Below are 26,441 nucleotides of genomic sequence, written 5' to 3' on the forward strand. Positions count from 1 at the left end.
GCATGAAAACCAACGTCGCATTATGGTTCCAATTTGTTTTTGCGCATTTTGCGTTTTTTCGTCCCCTCTATGGAAACATGATACTTATTGTTTCTCTGATTTATTCCAACTATTTGAAAAATAATACTAACTTGCTAGTGAGCCGTGACTGTGAAACAACGGTATGACACATACGGCGTTATTTTATTTATTAAGTAGTATCGCAGTAGCGTGCAAAGTAGTGATTTATGTGCCTAAGTCGAAACTTCAAAGCGCCATACGTACGGAAAAACGTTTAGTACCTACCTACAATACACGTTGTAGGTACAGTGCCTATTGTTAATTTGCAATGTCAAATCATCAAATCTAGCTTGGAATGCACTTGTAAGCATTAAAGACTGGCCCCGTAGCTGAATGGCATTACTACGACGCGAAACGTAAACGAAACGCCGCGAAAGGTAGTATAGCTATCTCGCGCCAATACGCGAGAGCGATAGATTAGATAGATAGAGCGATTTCATTTCGTGAGCGTTTCTTGAGCGTTTGTGCATTCGGCTACGCACGCTGGACAGTTTCAATAAGAACATTAAAGTTCTACAAAAATATGACTTTCGAAACGCCGACATGTTTCGAGTCATTTGGAAACCCGTCATCAGACATGAGTGCTCGCGGCGGCTAGACTCCGTGCACGGAGATTTGTTCTATTCAAGTGGGTACAAAGTTAATTTGAGTCACGGAGTGTTCGGTTCGGAAATATATACGACATTGTGAAAGTCACCTGCGTTTCCTTCTACGTTTCTTTTCCGCTTCGTAATATCGAAACCGCGTAAGATGACAAGATGAGTGCTTCACCTCCGCACCGATTTAATGAACTCTCATTTCTCATTAACTGAGCTCTGTCAGTTAAAAAGACATATTTCTGTATGGATTTCGTTGACAAATAAGCCCTTTTAAAAACACACTTTTTTCTGCTTTTAATTCATTATATTGGGATTGGATATTTTAATATAAGGTCCTGATTAATGAGTTAAGGATGGTAATTTTAGAATTTTTTGGTAAACGTTATCCACATTTTAACGACACGTGCAGCTACTATTTAGGGTATCTTTTTCTGTCCTTCTGTCCATCAATTAATGACCCCATTTTGGATCTCTAGTCAGATGTCTTCTTCTTCTTCCTTGCTCTTTCCCACTTTAAGTGGGGTCGGCTCTCCTAATTACTGTGCGCCACGACATTCTGTCGAGGGTTGTCGGGTCAGGTAAATTATTGGTTTTAAGGAACTTGGCCATGCTGGTCCACCATGTTGACGGAGGGCGTCCTCTGCCTCTCTTTTTCTCCGGCAGGTCGAGAGCTCTTTTGACGACATACTCATCATCCCTACGCATCACGTGCCCAAACCACCTTAGACGGTTTTCTGTAAGCTTTTCGGGTATTGGAGCCACCTTAAAGCTGCCACGAACGTACTCGTTTCGGACTCTGTCTAGACGCGTGACTCCTCCCGACCATCTAAGCATCTTCATCTCCGTCGTGTGAAGTTTTTGCACGTTATCTACGTTCACAGGCCAACATTCCGATCCGTAGAGTAGCGCTGGTCTTACCGCCATCCTGTAGACTTTTCCTTTGGTACGAACCGGCATGTGAGCGTCGCATAGGACTCCGGTCAACGATCGCCACTTTTGCCAACCCACATTTACTCTATGTGCTACATCCTTTTCTATATTCCCATCCTCAGAGATAAGTGATCCCAGATATTTAAACTGCCTCACCTTTGGTACTGGTTTCAAGTCAGAGTAGCAAATAGTGGATGGCTGGCTGTTCTTGCTGAATCTACAATGCAGGTATTCCGTTTTGGATCGACTGACTTTGAGGCCCGATTCTTCCAAAGCATTGACCCAGCGATGTAAGGAACCTTGCAGTTCAGTTGCTGTGTAGCAATCAGCACTATGTCGTCCGCATACAGGAGATTCATGGGAAGTGGAGCTTGGATTCCTTTCGTGATCAAATCCATCACCAAGTTGAATAGAAGCGGACTAAGTGCAGAGCCTTGGTGCACCCCTACCTCCACGGCAAATGCTTCGCTGAGGCCTGCTGGGCTTTTTATTTTGGTGTGAACTTGGCTATACATCTAGGCTTGGCTATATCTCTAGTCAGATGTGCGGATTCATATTTCACACAATTTGTTACATTCAATAACCACACATGGGGTCAGGAAGCTGACCCGCGAATCCCGGGGTCATATTTCACGCCCACAAATCGTTGCATCGGAATAGATGGCTTGAGTTCTAAACAAGTGGGTTCCCTGTGCCTTTTAATCCATCGGCGGCTCTCGTTATTTATATTTATTTATTTGGAGATCCAACAGCTATGACATAAGTATATAAAACACAGTAGACACAGGAAGCCAATTACAGGAACTCACTGGTAGTGACAATTTGTATAAAAATTATACAACGGCCCTAACCCTAGAATATCTAGATCTTAGCATTAATATGTTCCTAACAAATTATGGATTTTTGTTGGAAATAAATACTATTTTATTTGATGAAAGCGCTATAAAAACAGAACCTTTAGTTTTAAACGGTAGGTCTAAACTGTTTAGTCCGTCGTCGCCACTACTCCCCCCCCCCCCCCCCCCCCATTTAGCCTTTTACAGATCATCTTCCTTGCGTTATCCTGGCGTTTGCCACGGCTTGCTTTGACAACGAATTCCAAGATTTGGCGTAGGCACTAGTTTTTACGAAAGCGACTGCCATCTGACCTTCCAACCCGAAGAGTAAACTAGACCTTATTTGAATAAATCCGGTTTCCTCACGATGATTTCCTTCACCGAAACGACTGGCAAATATCAAATAACATTTTCGCACATAAATTCCGAAAAACTCATTGGTGCGAGCCGGGGTTCGAACCCGCGACCTCCGGAACGAAAGTCGCACGTACTTACCGCTAGGCTACCAGCTCAAAACTTTTACAGATGATTACAGAAAATATATATCAGCAAAGACATTATGTAACTTCGTATAGACGGATAAAGTCTAAGAAAAAAACGTACCTCAAAGCCCTAGAGAAAAAGGTACGGTGGCCTAGATGGCGTTACACCTTTGGGGAACGCTCGGCTAGATGGCGCTAATATTAATATTTGACATTTTAACACTTATCAAGCTAAAAATATGGGCCAAATTGTCAAAACTGAAGTTTAAAAGTTTCAAGCCTGTGTGGAAAGATGGCAGTCTATGCACTGTGATTACTGATTTTACTTTGACAGTAACTATCTCTATAATACTCTATCCTTCTTTGATATTAGCAAACCAATGCGCACAGTTTAGGCTCCTCCGGGTCTTCCCAGTAATTTATCAGCTCGCAGGCCACCGGCCACAATCGCGGCCGCGGCCAAATGAATTATTTAGTTATTGTAATGCGCTGATAGCAAGTGAGGAGATGGATGAGACGCTGTTTCACGAATCCTGGGGTTTCTATTAGGCGGAGTGGCGTTTATGAATGCGGTGTTTACCTTACTCTTGTGTTTAGCGTGCTTGATTTCGATTCTATTACAAAAAATGCACTCTAAATTTAACAGTTTCGCATCTTTATGCATTAAGGTACAGCGGGGCAAATCTCGACTGGGGGGCAATTGTAAGATTGTAACTGATCCATTTTCTCCATTATTACACAATGATGTTGAGTTCTACATGTATCCACTGAGCACGCCTACCCTATATAACCAGTGGTTCTATTTAATAATGCAAACATTGTAAAAAAATGGAACAAATGGACCAGTTACATTTATTTTGCCCCTAGTCGAGATTTGCCCCGCTGTACCTTAGTTGATTAGGTACCACAGGTACTAACTGCTACTGCTAAATTGTTAATTTGGTTAAGCTATTCCAGAATTTTCCAACAATGTTTATTCATATTTTTATTAGCACCATTTTTACTTCCTTACATAGTTTATCAAATTGAAAGTTCCGGGAGACGTCTCAAAACACAATCTGGCAGGCAAGCATGGTCGCGCGATAAATGATAAAACATCAGGCCGTCCCTATCGCACTATTTGTAAGTGCGACAGGGACGGCCAGTGGCCCGTTTCTCGAAAGGTACAAGGCTTGTATTACAAGTGCGCGAACTGTCAAATCGTATGGGTTGTCATAGAAACACACTCGTAATACAAGGCTTGTACCTTTCGAGAAACGGGCCCCAGGTGTTTTATCATTTATCACGCGACCATGCTTATGCGCCTGGAGTGAACATTAAAAATTGGGGGGCCATAACATTTCCATACTGGTAAATTAAAACTCTAGATCTGTTCACTACACAGTGTAAGGCCTGAGTGCATACTCATATTGTGCATATCAAACAATTGAAACTCATACAAGTGTCCTGAGTCGACGCTCCATAGGGACACATCTCGGACACTGGCGATCAAATATATGAAAGAGGCGCGCTCCTAGCACATTCTAAGCTCGTGTAAGTGAACGCGTACCATGCTTGTATGAGTGAGATATGACAGGTAGACTGTTCGCGTTTTTGACAGGCGGTAACTGTGAGGTAACCGAGAGGGGGTGGGTGGCACTTTCAACGGGGAGCGGGAGTGTCCATACTGTACGATAATACTCTTTCTTATACTGTGATAGGGAGGACGCGGGCGACCCTGCCTCGCTGGCCTTACACAAATCTTGTTATAATTAAGTTCTCAAAATACTTCTTAGAAAGTTCTTCAAATTTTTTTTTAAGAAAATTCTTTTAACTTTGTGTTTGTGTGTGCAGGGCGGCGTGTACCTAGTGGACCTGCTGAACGTGTACGGGCCGGGGCTGGCCATCCTGTTCGTGGTGTTTGCAGAGGCGGCCGGCGTCTGCTGGGTATACGGCGTTGATCGCTTCTCGCAGGACGTCAAGACTATGCTGGGCCACGAACCGGGCTGGTTCTGGCGCGCCTGCTGGTCCTACATCAGGTGTGTGCTTCTTCTTTAGTCGTTCCTTCAATGCTGAGGATCTTGCGGGCGTAACACACTAGTTGGATAAACTTTATCAAAGCGGTCCCTATTGCACTTACATATAGACGTTATAGCGTTTATCCCTATATCAAACTTTGTCACATTTCGATTTTTTTTCTCTGTGTTCCTAGTCCCGTGTTCCTGCTAGTGCTGTTCGTGTTCTCGCTCCTGGCGCACGAGGAAATGCTGGGCGGCGAGTACGTGTACCCCGCCTGGTCCATCCAGGTGGGCTGGCTGCTGACCGGGACAACCGTCTCCGCCATCCCCCTCTACATCGTCTACAAGTTCCTCATCACCCCGGGCAACTTCTACAACGTGAGTACTCTGCATACCCAGGGGTACCAGGGCTGGTTCATCCGGGATGGTTGCTGACCGGGACGACCATCTCCGCCATCCTCCTGTACACCTGGTCCATTCCCTGCAGCATTAAGAGATCCTGGCTGGTTACTCCTGGTAGCAAGGTGCTTTTTTTGGTCCAGTCCAACGTTTTTGTGCATCTTAGACTGCTGCAAAAAATAAAGTAACCACCTGGATTGATAAAACCTAATGATACGATTGGTTCACGTGTTTTTTTTTAATTATCGGGGGCACGGCAGCCATCCTTCCATCCTTCTACGATCCTTTACTTACGGCATAATGGCCAGAAACTGGCTGAGACAAAGACGTGGCCTACGGTGGAGCGAACTCACCCAGAAGGTGCCTGTTCACCCTTGACTTGAAAGTTCCTGGGTTATACGACCTAGGAAATATAGACGCCGGCAAGGAATTCCACTCTTTGGCGGTGCGCATAAAAAAGAAGAAGCAAAGCACTTCGTGTGAAATACTTCACTCTTTTAGTTCACTAGTTCAGTTTAGTTCAGTAGCTCAATAGACCCGTCTGTATCAGCACATCAGCAGTATTGGTTTCAGTTCTCTAATTCACTTTTCACAATAAAAGAAAAAGCAAAGATCAGTCTCTTCAATCTTTCCGTAAAGTCTTCAACATCATGTCTTATTGACAGCGCATCAAGACGATCATGAACCCAGAGGTGACGACAATACCCCCAGCAGACGCGTCTCTCTGCAGCCTGTGACCAGCCCCGGCGCCGCCGCTTTACGCCAAGCCGCCCACAGAGTGGCTGGTCTGAGCCACACTAACAACCATTGCTGGTTCACAACGTGGCAGTTACTGAAACAACCTTTTTAGCTGGATGCTGCCACCACTTTTTTTATCTCGATGGATGCCAAACCAGCTAAACTCTTTCTCAAAGTGAGGCGCACACACCTGCTGCTTTACAACGTGGCAGTTAATAGCTAAAGAACAATTTTTTTTAGCTGATGGCCAACATTATTTAACTATAGTACTTATGTTTGTTACGGAATGTATTCTTACTAATATAAAAGCAAATAAACATTTTTTTTTATTATTATTAAAAATGGGCTTACTCTTGACCACAGACTAGCCAAAGGCAAAGACGTGGCCTACGATGGAGTGAGCTCGCCCAGAAGATGCCTGTAAAAGTTCACTAAAAGTTCTTCAAAAACTGTTATTTGTTTAACTTTTAGCATGGCTGGTTTGGAATTATCGAGATGATCGATTTTTACTTCCTATTCACATTTAGCTTTTTAAATTGACTTATTGAACGATCTCAGATTTAGATCTTAATTTGACAAGTTTTAAGACGTTAATCTCTAGATATAATATTAACATTGTTAGCAACTATACATATAACGAACCAAAGATAATAAGTATTTAAAATAACTTTGTAAAAATGTATTGCTTTCTTTAGAAAAAGTCGAATTTAAGGAAAGCCAAACATAGCTGTAAGATAATCAGCGAGTTGATGTTTACTCGCTTCTGACTTTATTGACACAAGGGAATAAGGTAAAGAATTATTATTTTATAAACATTTTACTCATCTGACGGGACGTCTGTATATACTTAGCAAGTGTTTTAAAAACAAATATGTCATAGCCGTATAATAATCTTTTTCAAAGATGTCACAAAAATGTATAACATTTGGTAGATGTAAGCGTAGGATAATAAAATGTATGTTGTGTAAATATCATATTATGCTGGGAAGACTATAACTGAATTGTGCAATATTATCTTTGAAGAATGCTTTACGCGACATATAATAAGCAAACCCCTTGTACATACCTATACATAAAATATATAATGTAATAATATATCTACGTGCATTTCTGTATTCTAGGGCAATGAATATGGAGATGCTGTAGCGTAGTGTAATGTAGACCAAATAATGGATGTATGTGTGTAGATTATATGTTACATGTGTAATAATGACGACAAGTGTAATGGGATCACAAACATAGCTAACAAGTCTAGTCAACATAGTCGTGTGCCAGACAACGTTTAAGATTTTAGTAATATAACATAACTTTTTAATAAACTAGTTTAAATATGACTATAGCAATGTTAAATTATATTTAACTTTTTAATGGAAAACATAAATTTTTAAAATAGAAAATAGCGCTCAAAAGCTTCTTATGAAACCTTCTATAGTTACATATAACGATGAATACATACTCATATACATAAACTTTATGAAGTAGATATATAGCCTAATGAATACTTGACATATATATTGTTGATAGTATCTTTGCTTGTTAGGTGAATCGTTCCATTTTGATGTAAACATAGAATTATCTCTTACATTTCAAGTACTTAATATCGGTAGCGTTGTGATTTCATATATAAATATAATATAGTATCGAATGACGTAGCGTGTTCACAAGTAATAACAAATATACATAGAGTAGTTATAGATGTGTTAAGTGTTTTTATAAAAAAATATGAAAATGTTCATATACCCACGGAGTATATTTTGAGGATTATTTGTATGTTTTGTTATAAGTGTTGGATAAGTATAGTAGTGTGTTCATAGTTCGTCTCGTTGTCGTGTCGCGTGTCGTGTCGTGGTAGGTAATACACGCAAATGCGTAGACTCGTCTTGCATCAGCCATTGCAAGCTAGTCTGACATTTGTTCTAAAATATTGTGTTTTATTTTGTTCCTTATTCGAACCCGTATAAATCCTGACCAGAAATATATGATGTGGTGTGGTGACAGTTAAGTATATGTAGTATCAAAGACATGTAACTCCGTATAGAAATGCTCTTAGTAAGCTATAGGTATTAAGTACCGCTGAGGCGCGTAACTGTTCTACGACGTAGCACGTCGTAGTGTATAGCGATATCAATGAGTACCTACCTAAATTAAATAAAGCCTGGGTACGTAACCAAATGCATAAACTTTCACGATAGTATCTGTTTCGTAGCTATCTATCTCTATCGCTCTTACGTATTGGCGCGACAGAGCTAGACTGAATTTCTGTCGACGATTGCCATTCGGCTAGGTCGGCTGACCAGAAGTAACCTACTTTGCTTTTAGTCAACTTGGCTTATTGTTTAAGACGATAAGGTAGGGGTCAATTCTCCATACAAACGATCTCGACTATTTCCCCCCTGGTTTTTGAAGATAAAGCAATGATTATTTCAACACAGATTGTTATTATTTTTATCTGTGTCGGACCGTTTTGATATTCTGCTTTTTAAAGACTAGAATCAATCAAAAATTTCCAAAAACGGCCTTTTTCATTGTGCCGCAAAAAAAGATGTGATACTCAAGTTTGGTAACAATTAACCAAAAAAGCTAAACGGTCCGACATAGATTATTTCATTGTTATTCAGATTCTCAAATTTCGTTCCGATTGATTAAGTAAGTTTTGAAGGAGGAAAGAGTCGAGAGCGGAACCTCGATTTTAGTTTTTTTTTAGAATTTTTTTTATTTTTATTTATTTAGGTAATTACAAACATAAATCTCTAATTAGTTTACATAGTATCGTTAAACCAATAAGGTTTGTCTCGATACCTATTCCATTCCGCGGTAGATGTTATACAATACAACAATCATATAATTATGTAGGTATTCTATTAATTATACATATTATAACCAAAACAAGAAACCGCCAACATTGCACTGAGCGCAAATAGCATTTAAATATCTTTTGACTGAGTTGTTCTTAATGGACAATTTTTTTTTGATAAATCTAGTTTAATAACACTTGTATATTTAACTAAAATTCCCAAGTTGAAAGGGGGGGCTCCTTTCCATTTTAGCATTTTCGCTACCGTATCCTCTTAACAACTGTCGGGTGAATAAAAATAACAGGTTAATAATTTAATCAGGATATTTCAAAAGTAGTTATCATGTTAGTCAGCATTAGTAAGATGATGGTTCACTGTTCAACGAGGTACATACATAAGGTGACCATCGCCAATTGAAAATTAATTGAATAATTCACCCCTCGCGGCCATTATCGCCAATAACAGACCGGGAATAAGTCGCCAGGGGAATAATAATTACAGCTAGTCAACTGTCATATCAGAATAAAAGACTGGCAAGTGTATGCTCATCAAAATCTAGAAAATTCGAAAAGAATAGATAACGTGCTAGTCAATCAGTTCATCTATAATAATAAGGTCAGTCAGCTAACCTGTTATACTTACTTGCGTATTTTGTACATGCAATTAATGTTCATATACAAATAAATAGGTACGCAAATAAATATACCTAACAACCCACCACCAATAACCTAACCACAAAAAAATTAAAAATTTGAAAAAAAACCCCGACCGCGATAGTGGACCGATTTTCATGAAACATGGCTAAGAACACTCCCGACTAACTCAGCTTTCAAACAAAAAAACTAAATCTAAATCGGTTTATCTGTTCGGGAGCTGCGATGCCACAGACAGACACAAACACATACAGACAGACAGATAGACAGACACGTCAAACTTATAACACTCCGTCGTTTTTGCGTCCCCACGCAAAAGGTTAAAAGTACAAAACTCGACGTGTTTCGCCTCTCTACGAGGTATCCTCGGAGATGCTGACGTTGCTGACGGTGCAAAATCCGGCAACTGACTCAACGTAGGTAGATCGTTATTCTATAGATTAAAAAAATCTGTGATATCCTGTACAATCATTTATTAATTTAATAGTTATTCCCAAACACAGATTGATCTCTATCAAACTACTAAAATACACTTCTTATTACGAGATTGATTACGATATTATTGATTATGTTGCCGTGGGAGTAACTTTTTAATGGTTTTATGACTGCAAAGAATTACTATTTATAAGATGCCCTACAAAATTTAATCATTAAATTCTTGTGTAAAGTCCAAATTATTCATCCCTGGCTCCAGAAAAACAAAATCCTTTCATTCTGTAACATTAGCAGCAATGTAGACCATTGTAATAGTCTACTATTCTTATAGGTTAATTTACAAGAGCTGCTTTGCAATGAAAATGTTGGCAGTTCATTAGGTACGAATTTCTGTCCTGTATATCGAGAGTTTATTGGTGAAACCCGATAAGTTGAGCAAACAGGTTTTTGAAATTGGAACTAAGTGCAATTTCCACAATGTTTTCTTATTTCAAAGAAAAATTTAATTATCTCGATTTATCGGGTTTCACCAGTAAATCCTTGATATACCCTTGCCACTATTTCTGTCCTGTATATACTGCAGAAACGGCGTGGCTGCAAGTATATCGGACACACTTTTGTTATTATAATTATGTTGTTCCGTCGCTGCTTGAGAGACTTTTGTTCCATGTAACAAACGTCAGAACGTAAGTTATGTAAGCACCGGCGTGGTTGATTATGTTCATATACTTTCGTTCTGGCGTGCATGTTACCACGTGTTGCTCCGCCTACGTATAAGAGACTCTTCTGCGAAGGAGATAGTTGTGGCGGACCGTACACCTGTGCACGACTGCGTTTCGGACGCGGCCCCGGGTGGCGTGGGCACCGGAGTGACAGAGCATCGAGTGCTGCTAACGGCGCCGGCGCACGAACAACGCGTCGCCTGCAAACAAGCAGGTCCTATGTTTATAAGATATCCGGTTCGAAGGACCACATTAAAAGATATACGTTTGATCCATACAACACCAAAAGCAAATTTCTTGCATATCGTCACTACTTTTAAAAAAACTTGTATCTTCGTCAATGAAAAGAAAATTGTTGTAAGTATGTATGGAATGCATATAGACTTACTGCGTTTTAACTTTGAGGAACAGCGAGAGATACGAGATTTTTTAAAAGTAGTGACGATATGACAGTTTCATACATAGGTTTTACATAAACATATCGTTATCCAGTTTGCGTCTGGGACAGCGACATCTCTTAGGAAATTTGTGTAACAGACGGCTCGAACAGTATATGTTTTTACATGACCACATTTGCTGTCTTAGCACAACTTGAGCTCTCACACGCGAGTTCGTTACGCGAGAATGCGAGTTGTGATAGAGAGCCTAAAGCCGATCTGTGTGTGTTCAGTTTCGATTGCAAAAATTGCTTACACTTTCTAATGCACGTATCAAATCCTATCTTGACCCTATTGTCTACGTTACTCACCGTTCCAGATCTTTACTTATGTACCAGGCAAATAAAAGAATTAACTATGTAAGTACGACTACTACAGATTAAGTATAATTTCTAGCGGAAAGTAAGCTTCTATAAAAGTTAAGATTTCCTTGTCCGAAACTTGGCGACTTATCAAAGGACAGATCTGTCTTGCTACGATCTCAAGTATTTGATATTCATCCTGTATCTACTTGATATACACCGTAAGTGCGTTTTCACATTATCCGATCCGATATCGGATGTAGTACCGATATCCCATACATTACAGGCGCCATCTTGGATTTTTTCTATTAAAATCCTTCCGACATCCGATATCGGATCGGATAATGTGAAAACGCATTAAGTTTCTGCAAGTCCCCGTGTTCGTGAACTACATTCTGCCTTGCTGGCTCGGCAGCGGCTTCCCGACGAGTACCACACTTCGGACAATGGCGATCAAATATATGAAAGAAGCGCGTTCCTACGCACACAGTCTAAGCTCGTGTAGGCGAACGCGTGCCATGCTTGTAAGAGTGAGATATCGTCACTACTTTAAAAAAAACTTGTATCTTCGTCTGTCAATGAAAAGAAAATTGTAGTAAGTATGTATGGAATGCATATAGAGTTACTGCGTTTTAACGTTGAGGAACAGCGTGAGATACGATGTTTTTTAAAAGTAGTGACGATATGACAGATCGACTGGTCGCGTTCTCGATAGGCGGTAACTTTGAGGTAACAGAGCGGGTGGACGGCACATTCAGCGGGGAGCGGGAGTGGCCATACTGTACTTACTTACTTACTTGGCTGGCGCGATGACCCAAAATGAGTTTTGGCCTCCAACACGCCACTTTGCTCGGTCTTGAGCGGTATCGCGCCAGCTTTCGCCGACGCCGAGCTCACGGAGGTCAACCTCCACTCTACCCGCCCAACGATATTTTGGGTGACCAGCAGGACGGCGTCCATTCGGTCTTCCCAAGTAGGCTCATTTGGCCATACTGTACGATAGTACTCTTTGTTATACTGTGCAAGTACCTTGATGTACGCTCGAAGCTTCTGCAATTCGTCACCGGCGAAGACTGCCCTGGCGTCATGCACGCACATCTCCACCTCGCTGGCTCGGCAGCGGCCCGCCAGCGTCGAGCTGCAGCCGCTGAGGGCAGTCCGGGAGCCCTTGTCCGTGACACTCTAGTAGAAAACGTAACGCCTATAGCAGAGCATTTAAACCCTGACATACTTGTAACATTCGTAGCTTAATCCTTCGGTGAAGTTACAAAGTCATGTCCATTTCATCGAAACTCAGCCTTAACCTAATAGGCTAATTTCCTACTAGTCAAATCATGAAATCGGCTTCTTTTTATGAACTGTCAGAATGATTTGCTAATATGGAATTACTATGAAGTACTGAGGAGTGACGTTGCGATCAATTAATTTACTTTATATCTTTCTCTTTGACTTATTAAATAGAAATTATGTTTCAAAATAACTACTGTACATATTATTCTTCTAATTATGTGGTGCTTTATTTCGTGCACTGCATAAAATATTTTATTTTAAGTATAGGAAACTAAACTAGCCTATTCCCTAGTACTGAGGGGTGGTCCTTACGTATGAGCCTCGTTAGTCGGCGGCTGCGGGGCAAGGCTGCGGAGGCGTGATCGCACTACCGCTGCGAAACTGTGCGCTGCCGACAGAGCGTCGTGAGCGCGCCGTCCCGCCATCGCGTGAAGCTCCTCTTGCCTTCAAACCATTCAACTAAGGTCAATATACGAGTAAATCTATCATAAGGCGAAGAGTGTCTGAACTTTACATATGGCCGTTCATTGTCACAGAGGGTTTTGCGAGTTCATATCTTATACTTTTAAACGAGCAATTCTTGTATATTTATTTATTTATATATATATTTATTTACACTGACGATCTCGGAAACCGCTCTAACGATTTCGCAGAAATTTGTTATGTGGGGGTTTTTGGGGGTGAAAAATCGGTCTAACTTATCCTTAGGTCCCGGAAAACGCGAATTTTCGAGTTTTCATGCGTTTTTCTTCGCGCGCCATCTCGTGTGCAGTAGTTGTACTGTTAAGACAGAATTCTTTCGGTCGATGTAAGTACTATTTATTGCAAACACTAGATGGCGACACAGGTCAAGGCTAAAACGAATAGAAAATACACTATTTGAGTTTTTGTGGCGAAATGCGCGCCATCTCGTGTGGAGTAGTTGTGTTGTTAAGGCTGAGAATTCTTTCGCTCGATGTAGGTACTATTCATTTTTGAACTAGATGGCGACACATGTCAAGGATACGAAACAGAACCGAGCGAAGCTCGGTTGCCCAGATATTTTTTGCTAATTGCTCACGATCAGTGGTAAATGAATTGAACACTCAATTAACTCTGATCATTTTTTAAACAGGCCTATTGTGAAGACCAGACACACTTCTCCTTATGACGAAGAAATTAATGAAAGAATTCCTGACAATATCTAGCTAGGTAACAGTTAACAGGCATCTTCTGGGCGAGCTCACAAGCCGATTTATAATAATAAAAAAATAACTAATTTCTCGGGTCTTACTGACATTATTAGTCCATGAATAATCATTGTGGCTACATAAGCCGTTATTATGGTTTAGAATACAACTATGACAATTTGTAGCTTCAAAAAGATTAAGGGCAATGCATCAGCTGGACTCATAAAAACAGTTTAGTCAAAAGAGTGGACGAGTGGTTTTTTCAATTATTGTATAGGTATTGTTATTAATACTAGTACGTATCTAAGAGCCTATGACTCACTAAAGTAGTAATTTCTATAAAAAAATCATAAGAGAATAAACCGAGACTGATTACAAATCCAGGAGAGATGCACACCAACCACTGTTCCAAATACGGCAGGTTGAATCTGGTGCAGTAGTGTTTCCTGATATAGTCGGCGTAGCACAGCGCCAGCAGCCAGCACAGCGTGATGTGGATCTGTGGCTGCTGCTGCCGGAGGAATCGGGTGAGTGGCCCGAGAGCAGCCAGCTCTTTCTGGGATGAGCCAAGGAGACCAGCTGTCGTCATCTCTAGTAGGACGTTCGGGCTCTGAAAGAATGACATGGTTGAGTCTAAGGCTGCCATTGCTGCAAAAATGCCAGTTTTCATGGTCATTTCCAGGAGGACGTTCAGGCTCTGAAACATACAAGACATAGCGGACGTACATGTATTTTTTTGTAAGGAGAAATCTCCATGTTGCATTGGTGCAACCGTCTTTATATAAGTATTTATTTACGTGTATCCTTGCTGCCGGTGCATGAAAATCATAACCTCAGGTGGATCAATAGTAACTTGTCAACATCGCAGTGTCACGTCGTAGAAATTGTTGTCTCGCGTTGGTCAAAAGTCTGAGATTTTTTGAGCATCTAAATATTCAGGGATTGTACTCACATCTCTGATGAGGGTGTCGAGGTAGTACTGGAAGAACCGCATCAGACACACCCAGATGTGCACCATCAGCGCAAGCGTCCCCACTATCATGGCAGTCTGTAGACAGAATAAGCAGCTTAGTGTATAGATGAGGCACTGGTACTGCCAAAAACGAGGAAGCTATGAGCTATCGGCGATAGAGAGGAACAAACTATACTCACTCCCATCTAAATAAAAGAGAGAGCGAAGGATTAGATAGTTCATTTTTATTTTTTTTATACTACGTCGGTGGCAAACAAGTATACGGCCCGCCTGATGTAAAGCGGTCACCGTAACCTATGGACGCCTGCAACTCAAACAGTGTCACATGCGCGTTGCCACCCCATTAGAAACTTGTACATTCCCTTTTGCTGTGTTAAGTACACAGCAAAAAGGACATCAGCAAGGGTCAGGTTCATTGCTCGGCGACGACTATCATTGTGTATCTTTTATTTACACGGAGGCGACTCTCTTTTGTTCGTTACCATTGCCCATGATAGGTCATAGCTTACTCGGTTTTGGTGGGATCAGTGCCTGAAGATAGTTGACATCACCATGAAACCCTTTACATATGTCAAGCAAGTTGGTGCAAGATGGTTGACAGCACCATGTAGTTAAATAATTCGTCCCTGATGCCAGAGAAATTATTAATCAGTTTTGGAGGGCCATATTTTCTCCAAAAAGCATTATAATTCATTATATATTGGAGACGAAACAATATGTGCTCCAATACAGCTCACCACGAGGACGTGTTCCAGCATCGCTGAGCCAGGCCTGCAGCTTTTGGTGCAGGAACAGCTTCACGCCTTACCACTCAGGCCCTTCGCCATCTACTACTACTAAGTACTCCTTACTTGTCGTATCCGACAAAGATTACTCCATCAATAATTATTGTCCGGATAATGGAATGCCAAAATTCTTTAAGATGCGATCACAGGTCACACAGTGGAGCTGTCTAAGATACGAGTTGCGGGTTACGTGTCGGAGGGCTTAGGTCGCGTCTTTCGGATATGGCGCTTAGCATCCAAGGTTTCCAACCGCTGCTCGAACGCCATTCAGACCTTTGTAACGCAATCACCTTAAAAACAACAAGAGAGCTCACCACGAGGATATGCTCCAGCATAGTGACATTGGGGTGGTCGCCAGGGCCGAAGAGCGAGGCCTGCAGCTCTTGATGCAGGAACAGCTCCACACCTCACCTCTTAGCTCCTACAGCATGTAGACAGCTCACCACGAGGATATGCTCCAGCATGGTGACATTGGGGTGGTCCCCAGGGCCGAAGAGTGAGGCCTGCAGCTCCTGATGCAGAAACAGCTCCACACCTTACCATTCAGCTCCTACAGCATGTAGACTGCTCACCACGAGGATATGCTCCAGCATGGTGACATTGGGGTGGTCGCCAGGGCCGAAGAGCGAGGCCTGCAGCTCCTGATGCAGGAACAGCGCGGCGGCCGCCGCGAACAGCAGCGTGGGCCCCACGCCCCACACCTCGCCGTTGCAACTCAGCCATTTGGCGGCCTCTTCCAAGTACGAATCACTCAAGTTCTGCGATAACCGCCATCATATTTAATTATGTTACGAAAGTTTCTGACTTTCACAGAAATAATGAATGGTTTGAATCAAAATCATAAACGCGCTGGGATTTTCTGGGATCTGAGTAAGGCGTTTGACTGTGTCAATCATGAGATACTTGTTGACAATTTGCATTACTATGAAATATGTGGTCCAGTTTAAAATCTCCTTAAGTCGTATTTAACAGGTAAGTTAATCACGTATTAATGCGCGGTGCGTACATTCGACGAGTGAAGTCGGGGTTGCTACTCCTTGAAAAAGATCTAGGAAATGGATCGAAATACGTCGAGCATTTTGACATAACACGTGAGTAACCACACCATTAGGGAGTCACGGGTCACGGAAATATCATCACTTTACATACCCCTAGCTATTTAATCATGTAAAATGATGACGGTTATAATTATCTCCCCAGATAAAAGAATTGTTTTCGTGACAGTGTGTAGACAATAGACGTACGATCGGTACGATAGTTAAAAGTTTCAGGGTACGTAACCGAATGGCACAAACGCTCACGAAACGAAACGCTCGTAGGTATATCTATCTCTATCGTGCTTGCGTATTGGCGCGACGAGCCAGACTTCCTTTCGCGGCGTTTCGTTTTCGTTTCGCGTCGGAGAAATGCCATTCGGCTACGGCACCTGATATGGACGTAAAGGGAAATCATAGGGGGATCCTGAATCATATAATAGAACATATCACTCTTATCGCCTACCGTTTCGCCAGAAATGTGAACTGTGGAAGTTTTGATATTATTTGTCCACATACTTCGTCACAGGTGAGAACGGGTTCAATTAAGCTAAGTAGTACCAAACTACCAAAGTTACCAAACACATCCAAGTAGCACACCTCTGGTGGAAAAGCACGAATACATATAAGACACCCATGATTCAGAAATAAAATATCAGTGTTCATCACACAAATAAATGCCCTTACCGGGGTTCGAACCCTGGACCGTCGGCTTACCACCTTACCAGGCAGGGTCACTACCGACTACACCAAACCAGACAGGCAGGGGTGACCAGGTGCCGTAGCCGAATGGCATTTCTGCGACGCGCAAGGTAGTCTGGCTCTGTAGCGCCAATACGCAAGAAATGAAATGAAATGAAATGCATTTATTTGCTTAACATTATGTACAGATAAGTTGGTAATATCATTAGTGTTATGTCCAGATAATGTCAATACCTTATACTAGTAGGCATGCAAATGTTATTAATTAAAGCTATTTACATTATATTACATATTTATACCATTCATTAAAGTTAAACTATTGATTCATAATAATTTACATAATAATAATTACAGATATATAAGAGCGATAGAGATAGATACTTATCTACGAGCGTTTCGTTTCGTGAGCGTTTGTGCCATTCGGCTACGTAGCCAGCCGGCGTATCATGCTGCCAATTTTATCACTTATCCACGTGGATAAGACATCTGTCACTCTCACACTGACATACTTGCTAAAGCGTGACGGATGCTTTATCCACGTGGATAAGTGATAAAATTGGCAGCATGATACGCCGGCTGGATACATACCCAGACCGCTATACCGGCCGTCAAATAAAGCGTACAACAGTAGCAGAAGATACTCACACAGTTGGCATTGAAGCTGACAGACTTCGCCATGCGTCAGCCGCTGAGCCGGCGGTGCTGGACACTCGACATCACTCACAATTTACCATTTCCCAATATTTCCATGTTTTTACAATTTTGACATTTTAACTATGTGACACTTGACAGGCTGTTGAGGTTATGTCAACGTCGATCTAGTTGGTTCGTCGTTTATGTAGGTTAGTAAAGTATGTTTATGGTTTTAATTCTCGGCAAACGAGGCATGCAATCCGTTTGATGGTAAGAAGTCACCGTAGCCTTGGATCGCTTGTGTAGGTATCACATGAGCGTTGCCGAGATTAGCTATCGCTACGCCTAATACGCGCCGTTATTTTCATAACAGACCTAGTTTTAATAATTAATCCCGTCCCTAGTATTTCTCCTGATACAATGGCGTTTCCGAAAATGTATAGAATCTGGTAACAATACAGCAAAATTTCATACAAACTTCCTGGGATATTATGGGATATCTACTACGTATGTACTCTACCAGCCTATCAATTTTTTATCAATATCGAAGACGTCTTCCTAATGTACAAACTTTTTAAGAATTGCTAAAGTACTTCCTGCATCAGGTCAGTTGGTTCGTCGTCCAGCATGATGACATTTTACTATTATTCCCATTTTTTTCCCAAAGTTCAAGGACTGCGCATCGCGCGAGTCCAACTACCAAAAATTACACGCACGACATACCCACGAGGGATAGTCACAGGCCGAGCTCTTCCCGCCGCAGTGCAATGGCCGGCCCCGACCTGGGGCAACCGCCTTCTTGATCACGGTACACCCTGCGCAAGGTTAGTATGGCGTCGCAGCTCCGCCAGCCCTTATATATGATCGCGAAAAAATCTTAACAGCGCCATTTAATTTCAGGTACAGTGACATCTAGCGGGCAATTTAGGAGTTCGTTTTTGAAAAGTAAAAGTTTTAAAATTCGTATTTGATACAGTGGGAATTGTCAGAGAAATATTTTAACCAAATTTTAAAGGGGTTCTAAACTAGGATTCGCTGTTATTACTGAAATGTAGGGTATGATAAAGAGTAGCTTAACGTATCGGAAGTAGATATAAATCCATAGTAATAAGCTTTTTTCATGAAACCTCCGACATACTTATGTCAGGTCATTTACATGTCGATGTCATCCAAACGCCAAAAATGGTGACATAAAAGGAAATATTTGTATCTTTTAATTATTAACAAAAATGAGTGTACATCAGTAAATATAAATGATAATAGATGACAAACAAGTATGGTATCTCTCAGACTCTGTAAAGTTTCTAAAAAGCCTGTGTGAGTGCATCAAAAATGATTATAGACGAGGTAAGTATTCAGTCACTGACTGTTCTGAGTGTTTTCAATAAAGCAAGTAAAGTAAAATTTATAACTTGTACTACTTCTTTTTCTTTCTTCGCCTAAAGCAATAGAAAGCTACAGAAATAGTTAGGTACCTCTATACATTAAATATACAAGAAGCTAAGTTGTTGTTTAACCATTCATAGTAGGTACTATCCCTGAAAAAGCAAAACTGCACATTTTAAACCGAGAGTGACGGTTGAGAGGGCACTATTTTGTACGACGCTTGTGATACGCTGAAGGTGCGGTGCAGAATGGTAAAGAATCTTGCAACTGAAGAATGAGAGTTCCATTTTCGTTGGGAAACAATAACTAACGCCCGCCCAGGCCCCGTAGCCGAATGGCATTTCTCCGACGCCAAACGAAAGCGATACGCCGCTGGCTCTGTCGCGCCAATACGCAAGCGCGATAGAGATAGATATCTACTAGCGCTTCGTTTCGTGAGCGTTTCGTGAGCGATTGTGCCATTCGGCTAGCCACCCTGACCTGACGCAGGATATACCTCAGCGTACGTAGCCGAATGGCACAAACGCTCACGAAACGAAACGCTCGTAGATATCTATCTGTATCGCTCGTGCGTATTGGCGCGACAGAGTACCTTTCGCGGCGTTTCGTTTTCGTTTCGCGTCGCAGAAAAGCCATTCGGCTACGGCACCTGAAATTCTTAAAAAGCGCCCGTACAGATCATGATTACTTTAGCATAGACTCTGTGCGGAAAGCGAAGATTCGAAGAATGTAGGTATATCGGCTTGTAGGTGACACAGCTACAAAAATCTATCTTCCTAAAGATCATAAAAATAATAATATAATGCTAGCTCCACACAACGTCTCTGAATTAAGATTTCTCAACTCATGTGTCTGCAGTTGCTGGATTGGTGCAAGTGCGGCTCGGACACGGTGTCAGCGTTCCCCACTCTCCTGTGGGCGGTGGGGGCTGCGGCGCTGTCCCGGCGGTTGCTGCTGGTGTTGTTTCGGCGTAGCATGTTCCGCCGCGCGCCGTACTGGGAGCTGGCGCTTCAGGTGCGTGTGACACAGCTCCAGCGTGCTGTGGGGGCTGCGGCGCTGTCCCGGCGGCTGCTGCTCGTGCTGTTCCGACGTAGCATGTTCCGCCGCGCGCCGTACTGGGAGCTGGCGCTGCAGGTGCGTGTGACACAGCTCCAGCGTGCTGTGAGGGCTACGGCGCTGTCCCGGCGGCTGCTGCTGGTGTTGTTCCGACGTAGCATGTTCCGCCGCGCGCCGTACTGGGAGCTGGCGCTGTAGGTTTGTGCTGACATGGCTGCCCACCGTGCCGTGGATGGTGGGTGCTGCGGCCCCGTCTCGGCGGTTTGTGCTGCTCCTATTCCGACGAATCGTCAGTTAACAATTGAATGAACTGGAGCCTTGTAAACGGTATGGCTGAAATTCATGCCATTAACTCCTAGTCAAGCGAGTCTAATCAAGCGAAACATTGTTTATTTACGGAATGCACTAAAATAAACTTATAGTTATTTGTTATACAAGGGGGCAAAGTTGTATTTTAACGCCGAGCGTGGAATTGAAAAACGAGCAAGTAAAAGGATTCTATAGTTGAACCACGAGCGAAGCGAGTGGTTCGAGAATAGAATCCTGAACTTGCGAGTTTTTTAACACACGAGAAGTAAAATACATTTGCACCCGAGTGTAACACAAAACTTTTCCCCTCACTATAGCGAGGAAACTACAACGCAAAAAATGCGTTTATCACTACTTCCAGTAGTTCCACAGGTGGTAAATCATCTTTATTACTAGATTCACCTACTTTTATCAATTTTAAAGCAGTTAATTTGACTTTATTCAAGGTCAAATTACTTTACCCACTAGTGGATAAAATGCGTTTTTACCCGCTGGTATTAAAGGACAAAACACGTGTTTCCGAGCTAGTGAGGGGAAAAATCTATTGTTGGGTAGCTCCCCTCCGGACTAGGTAGCTATTGTAAACGATTTCCCAACCGTGCTACGGTTACACACATCGCAATAAAATAATCATGATACTTAAAACTTAAATCTTGTCTTTGGCCTACAGCAAATGTGCATGAGCCACACTGTAATGCCGCAGAGCAGGGCACTCAGATGCGCTTTTGATGTGCGCAAATTACCGACAGCGAGACGAAGGGGCTTCATCTTCGGGCGAAGTGCTCGCGAATATTCGGCTTCGGTGTGAGCCGTAGCATTAAAGTCGATCATTGGCCACATCATTTTTCCAGTTGATACTCGTAATTGCAGCACTTGCAACGACTAAGTAAAGAGATAGGAATTCAGAGTAGGTAGTCTACAGCCTACATCGGTTGTGATGGTTATACAAGCCAATGGCGGATCGGCATTTCCTGCCGCATCGATCACAAATGTACCTTGACTCCTGGGGTGGTCCAGCAGCTCTACGGAGACGCTTTTTCTTGAGTTGGTCCAAACGAAGCTCGTCGTGTTTTACCATACCCTCCCAAGCTACGACGCGACTCCGGTCCGGTCTCATCTCCGCACGTTAAGCATTCAAGTATGCCCTTTAGACATGACGGTTCCAGTAAAATGCTGTTGTTTCAGCACCTGCTGTTTGTGTGGATGGTGATCTACAGCGTGCACTTCTGGGTGGTGCTGGTGCGGCTGCTCAAGCTGTTGGTGGACGTGGCTTACGATGAGGTAAGCTGTTGATGTTTTCGTGTCACACAACCCATTCGGACAGGGAAGAATCCCTGTTTAGGAGGAAGCAAAACGGCAATTTTCTGTTCGAGGAATTTATTTTGCCGGTTTTAAACAATAACTCAACGAAAAGAGTTTTCACATACTTAATATAATCTATAAAATAATTGTGGCGATTAAGAGCGTAATATTTTTACAAGAGCGATAATTAATGTTGGGATATTCTCATAGCTGATATGAAAAGCAGTATGTGTACGTGCGTTTTCACATTATACGATTTATGATATTGGATGTAGGAAGGATTTCAAATGAAAAAATATATGGGATTAGGGTCCGACATCGGATATCGGATCGGATAATGTCAAAACGCTCTAACAAGGGAAAAAATCATATTTACAGCGTAAATTGAATCCTGAACGAAGCGAAAGATTCTATAATTGAATCCTGACGTAACAGGGATTCGGAAATAGAATCCAGACCGTAGTGAGGGATTCAAGTGTTAACGCTCAAGGTGGATATAATTTTGCTACCATGTGACACATACTGCTAACACAATCTATATACTGAGTAAATCCACGTAGCAGTTACGTGAGTCACGACTTCCCGGAATGTTTATTTGAACTACAGCTGCAAATGAAAGAATCTATGCATATATCTGGAAAGTAACACTTCTTTAGAGATAGATTATCACTTGACCTTGCATCTTGAATAAATGGAACATGCCATAAAATCGTGACCATGTTACTCTTGCCGCGAATTGACCCTACTATTATTTCCAGACGTTGACAGCTCTGTATGAGCCGGAGCACCTCCAGTGCCCCCGTAACAAGTACATGCTGGAGCAGTGCGCCGTGTGGTGCGTGAGTGCGGTGCCGCTCGCCGCCTGCGTGCGCGGCCGCCGCCGCCCGCGCCCGCCGCCGCTCATGATCTGGTGCGTGTGTGTGTGTGTACACGGTAGTAGAGCAGTGCGCCGTGTAGTGCGTGAGCGCGGTGCCGCTCGCCGCCTGCGTGCGCGGCCGCCGCCGCCCGCGCCCGCCGCCGCTCATGATCTGGTGCGTCTGTGTGTGTGTGTGTATACACGGTAGTAAAGCAGTGCGCCGTGTGGTGCGTGAGTGCGGTGCCGCTCGCTGCCTGCGTGCGCGGCCGCCGCCGCCCGCGCCCGCCGCCACTCATGATCTCTTGTTACAAATGTGCTTAGGTACTCTTGGCCACAGACTAACCAAAGACGTGGCCTATGATGGATTTTCTATCAAAGAAGATCGAGTATTATATTATAGAGTGTTACTGTCAAAGTAAAATGTGTAAACACAGTGCATAGACTGCCATCTCTCGACACAAGCTTAAAACTTTTAAACCTCAGTTTTGAAATATGAAATATTTATTTTCCAAGTAGGCATATTACAATGCGCTTATGAACGTCAAATAAAACTACGCCGGCTCTAACCCTACGCCTCAGCCTCGAGAAGATTTCAGTCCCCCCTCAGTTGGAGGGGGGTATCCACTATGGGACCGTCAAGAAACTCGGCGGGCCACTTCTTTTCAAAACATTACATCTTATAATGAACATGCATTAAAAACCAAGATACAATTTAATAAGCAAAAATATTCATTAAAATATCAATTAACACTCTATGGAAATTAATTTCAAGAAATTATATAAAGTACAAAGCTAATAGAAAAAAAAAACTGATACAAATAAAAGATAACTAAAATAACTTTAGAGTTGTAAAAGACTCTAAAGAAAAAAAAAACATATATATATACTTAATCTACTTTATTCCTTGGAGATGTATAAGGTCTCCAAGAGGCAGAAAGAAAATAAACAAACAAGGACCGAACAGAGTGCCTCAATGTTTTGACAATTTGGCCCATATTGTTAGCTTGATATGTGTTAAAATAATTAATTGAGATACGGTTGTACTCACGTTATTATATCGCTATTGCTGCGACATGTTTCGGGCCAATTCGGAGGCCCCTCTTCAGGCGTATAGGAGTTCACGCGACGGCTAGACTCCGCAAACTGAACGCGCCGCTCGCCGTTCCGCCCGCTGCGCGCGCGCTGATAGGACGGGGGAGGGGGGCGCAGAGCAGTCTGCTGCTGTAGTTGTTGTGTAGAGTGATTAATTATTTGAATAATCCGTGAGACATCACGGAAGTTTAACGTGTATGTGTTAAAATGTCAAATATTAATATTAGCGCCATCTAGCCGAGCGTTCCCCAAAGGTGTAACGCCATCTAGGCCACGATATCTTTTTCTCTAGGGCTTTGAGGTACGTTTTTTTCTTAGACTTCATCCGTCTATACGGCGAGGTACATATGTCTTTGATTTCTATCTAACAAATAGTCGTCCACCAGGATCACGACGTCGCCATGGCAACGCCGCGAGCTGGGCCCGCACGGCTACTACCTGCAGCGGCCGCCGCCCGCCGCGCCGCCGCCGCCGGCGCCCCGGCCCCCGCGCCGCGCCTTCTCCGCGCCGCTGCTGGCGCGCCCACACGACTCCACCAAGCACTCCAAGTCTATCTAAATATTACAACACTGTTACTATTTTAATGGACCCTTCAATTAGCTGCTTAAGGGCTGCACAATCACGGGTTTATAGTACTTGCAGCCGTGCAGCGGTAGCCTCCCGGGCCCTCACGCCGCGCCGAGTCTTTTCCGCGCTGCTATCATGATCATAACCAAGCCCAAGTCCATGCGAATATACTGTGTACAGGGGACCGATTTTTGAATTTCGCACGCACGAATTCGCCGTTCGAAAGTCTGTGGAAAACGACGTCATGTTATTTTAGAAAAAGGACGGCAATTAATTTTCAATCTAGTGGTAATGTCCACTTATTTCGATTTTGTAAGTAGAATTTAAATCGCTAGTAGTGGAGATATTACTCAATGAAATTCACGAAATGGTCGACATTCAAAAATCGGCATCCAGATCGGTTCAAGAAAGATAATACGAATGGAATGAACAAAACGTTGATTTCATGCATTACTTCAAGAACTTTTATTGGTTAATCTGTCACTCACATGCATATTTTCATTCAATCATTCGTGCCAGCTTTTGTGAATTGACTTTTACAAGACGCTACTCTCATGGTAGAACCATCAATGAGGAGGCACACTGACATGTTATCCCGCCAGGCGGCGCCTGTGCAAGTGTCTAGGCATGTCTCTGTCATTCATATGTGAGACAGAGAGAAAACATATCATCTTCTCGCTCTCACGTATGAAATTCTTTATCTGTGCAATGGACTAATAAGGTGGCGCCATCTGTCATAACCTTTGAGTGTACCTCCTCTCCTCCTATTACATACAAGAATTCTAAAGGGCAGCACAAGAATAGCTTCTATAGCCGAGCCTGCTCCGTGCCGCTGCTTACTCAGCAATACGACACGACCATTCGACCAAGCACTCCAAATCTATATGAATATTACAACCCTGCTCACACGATGGACCCTACAATTACCAACTTAGCATAAGCAAGCACAACAAAGAGTATCAGTACAGTCACCGGCATAAATAAGTGATGGTTTCTGTACCTAGTCGGTTTTAAAAGTTTGACAATTTCGTATGGCATTTCAAACAAGACTACCTCTATTCTCCCTGAAGACGTTAATGCGACAAGGTATAGAAATCATCACATATTTATGCACCTGACTATGGTAAGATTCAATGTCACGCCGGTCACGCGGAACGACCGCGCGGGGCGATCCGCACCGGACTAAAATGTATTAAATTCAGGAAGTGTTTTAGAGTTAAATTTCATACAAACAAGTCGTGCGGATCGCTCCGTGCGGTCGCTCCGCGTGACACTAAAACCAGCCTATCGCCCTTGCGTTGCACCATAACACCAAGTGTATATATCTGAATATAATTTGTACGAAATACTGCTTCTCTCATTATTTCACCTATGATATGACTAGTTTTTATGGATAAATAATTATTTATTGATCTAATTCAGACAGGCAGTTGAAAATAACTGGTGCCGTAGCCGAATGGCATTTCTGCGACGCGAAACGAAAACGAAACGCCGCGAAAGGTATTTAGTCTGGCTCTGTAGCGCCAATACGCAAGAGCGATAGGGATAGATATCTACGAGCGTTTCGTTTCGTGAGCGTTTGTGCCATTCAGCTACGTACCCTGATATCGCCTGTATCCTGATATCTTCTTCTAGGTTTATCTCGTATTATTATGTTTGTCTAATTTGTTCTAAAAACTGTTGATGTTGGGTGCTGAGACTACTTCGGCTGCCCTACGCAGAAATCAAGTATCTCAAAATTTTCCAAAAAATGGTTTTTTACATCATTCGATTCATTTTTTCAAAATACATATTTTAGTTTTTTTTTTTTAATTTTTATAATGTATATTTTTCAAAATACAGAACTTTAAAAAATTCAAGTATCTTTTTTTAACGGGGTATTCTACGCTAAAGTCAAGTATC

General features: G+C 42.4%; 3 protein-coding genes and 1 non-coding gene across 6 annotated transcripts in view; 2 read left to right on the top strand and 2 right to left on the bottom strand.

Moving 5' to 3' along the window:
- LOC125230515 (sodium-dependent serotonin transporter) overlaps positions 1–7,963 on the top strand; it is a 58,641-nt gene extending 50,678 nt beyond the window's left edge. Inside the window, exons 11-13 of the mRNA XM_048135693.1 lie at positions 4,741–4,925; positions 5,099–5,282; positions 5,969–7,963. Coding sequence (XP_047991650.1) covers positions 4,741–4,925; positions 5,099–5,282; positions 5,969–6,040 — 441 coding nt within the window. The 3' untranslated portion in view covers positions 6,041–7,963. The remainder of the gene's footprint in view (positions 1–4,740; positions 4,926–5,098; positions 5,283–5,968) is intronic.
- Positions 7,964–9,953: 1,990 nt separating this feature from the next.
- Positions 9,954–18,114, bottom strand: LOC125230652. Of its 3 annotated transcripts, XM_048135882.1 has the most exons (7): positions 17,984–18,114; positions 16,175–16,360; positions 14,797–14,892; positions 14,246–14,454; positions 12,988–13,119; positions 12,415–12,565; positions 10,557–10,846 (listed from the first exon to the last, which is right to left on the bottom strand). In XM_048135882.1, exons 1-7 carry the CDS (start codon positions 18,014–18,016, stop codon positions 10,673–10,675), a joined length of 981 nt encoding a protein of 326 aa, XP_047991839.1. In that variant the 5' UTR covers positions 18,017–18,114; the 3' UTR covers positions 10,557–10,672. The 3 variants fall into 3 exon arrangements, with proteins under 3 accessions (XP_047991837.1, XP_047991838.1, XP_047991839.1); XM_048135880.1 differs by lacking the exons at positions 16,175–16,360; positions 17,984–18,114 and adding an exon at positions 16,046–16,078 and having other exon boundaries at positions 9,954–10,846; positions 12,415–12,567; XM_048135881.1 differs by lacking the exons at positions 16,175–16,360; positions 17,984–18,114 and adding an exon at positions 15,917–15,995 and having other exon boundaries at positions 9,954–10,846; positions 12,415–12,567.
- A 527-nt stretch (positions 18,115–18,641) lies between these two features.
- Positions 18,642–18,803, bottom strand: LOC125230746. The gene has a single exon (XR_007177553.1). It is a non-coding gene; the product is annotated as a U1 spliceosomal RNA (small nuclear RNA).
- Positions 18,804–19,059: 256 nt separating this feature from the next.
- Positions 19,060–26,008, top strand: LOC125230636. The gene is made up of 5 exons (XM_048135862.1): positions 19,060–19,318; positions 20,216–20,371; positions 21,908–22,003; positions 22,783–22,934; positions 24,359–26,008. Exons 1-5 carry the CDS (start codon positions 19,304–19,306, stop codon positions 24,528–24,530), a joined length of 591 nt encoding a protein of 196 aa, XP_047991819.1. The 5' UTR covers positions 19,060–19,303; the 3' UTR covers positions 24,531–26,008.
- The last annotated feature ends 433 nt before the right edge of the window (positions 26,009–26,441 follow it).

Source organism: Leguminivora glycinivorella, chromosome 10 (assembly GCF_023078275.1).
Source record: "Leguminivora glycinivorella isolate SPB_JAAS2020 chromosome 10, LegGlyc_1.1, whole genome shotgun sequence".
Taxonomy (NCBI): Eukaryota; Metazoa; Arthropoda; class Insecta; order Lepidoptera; family Tortricidae; genus Leguminivora; species Leguminivora glycinivorella.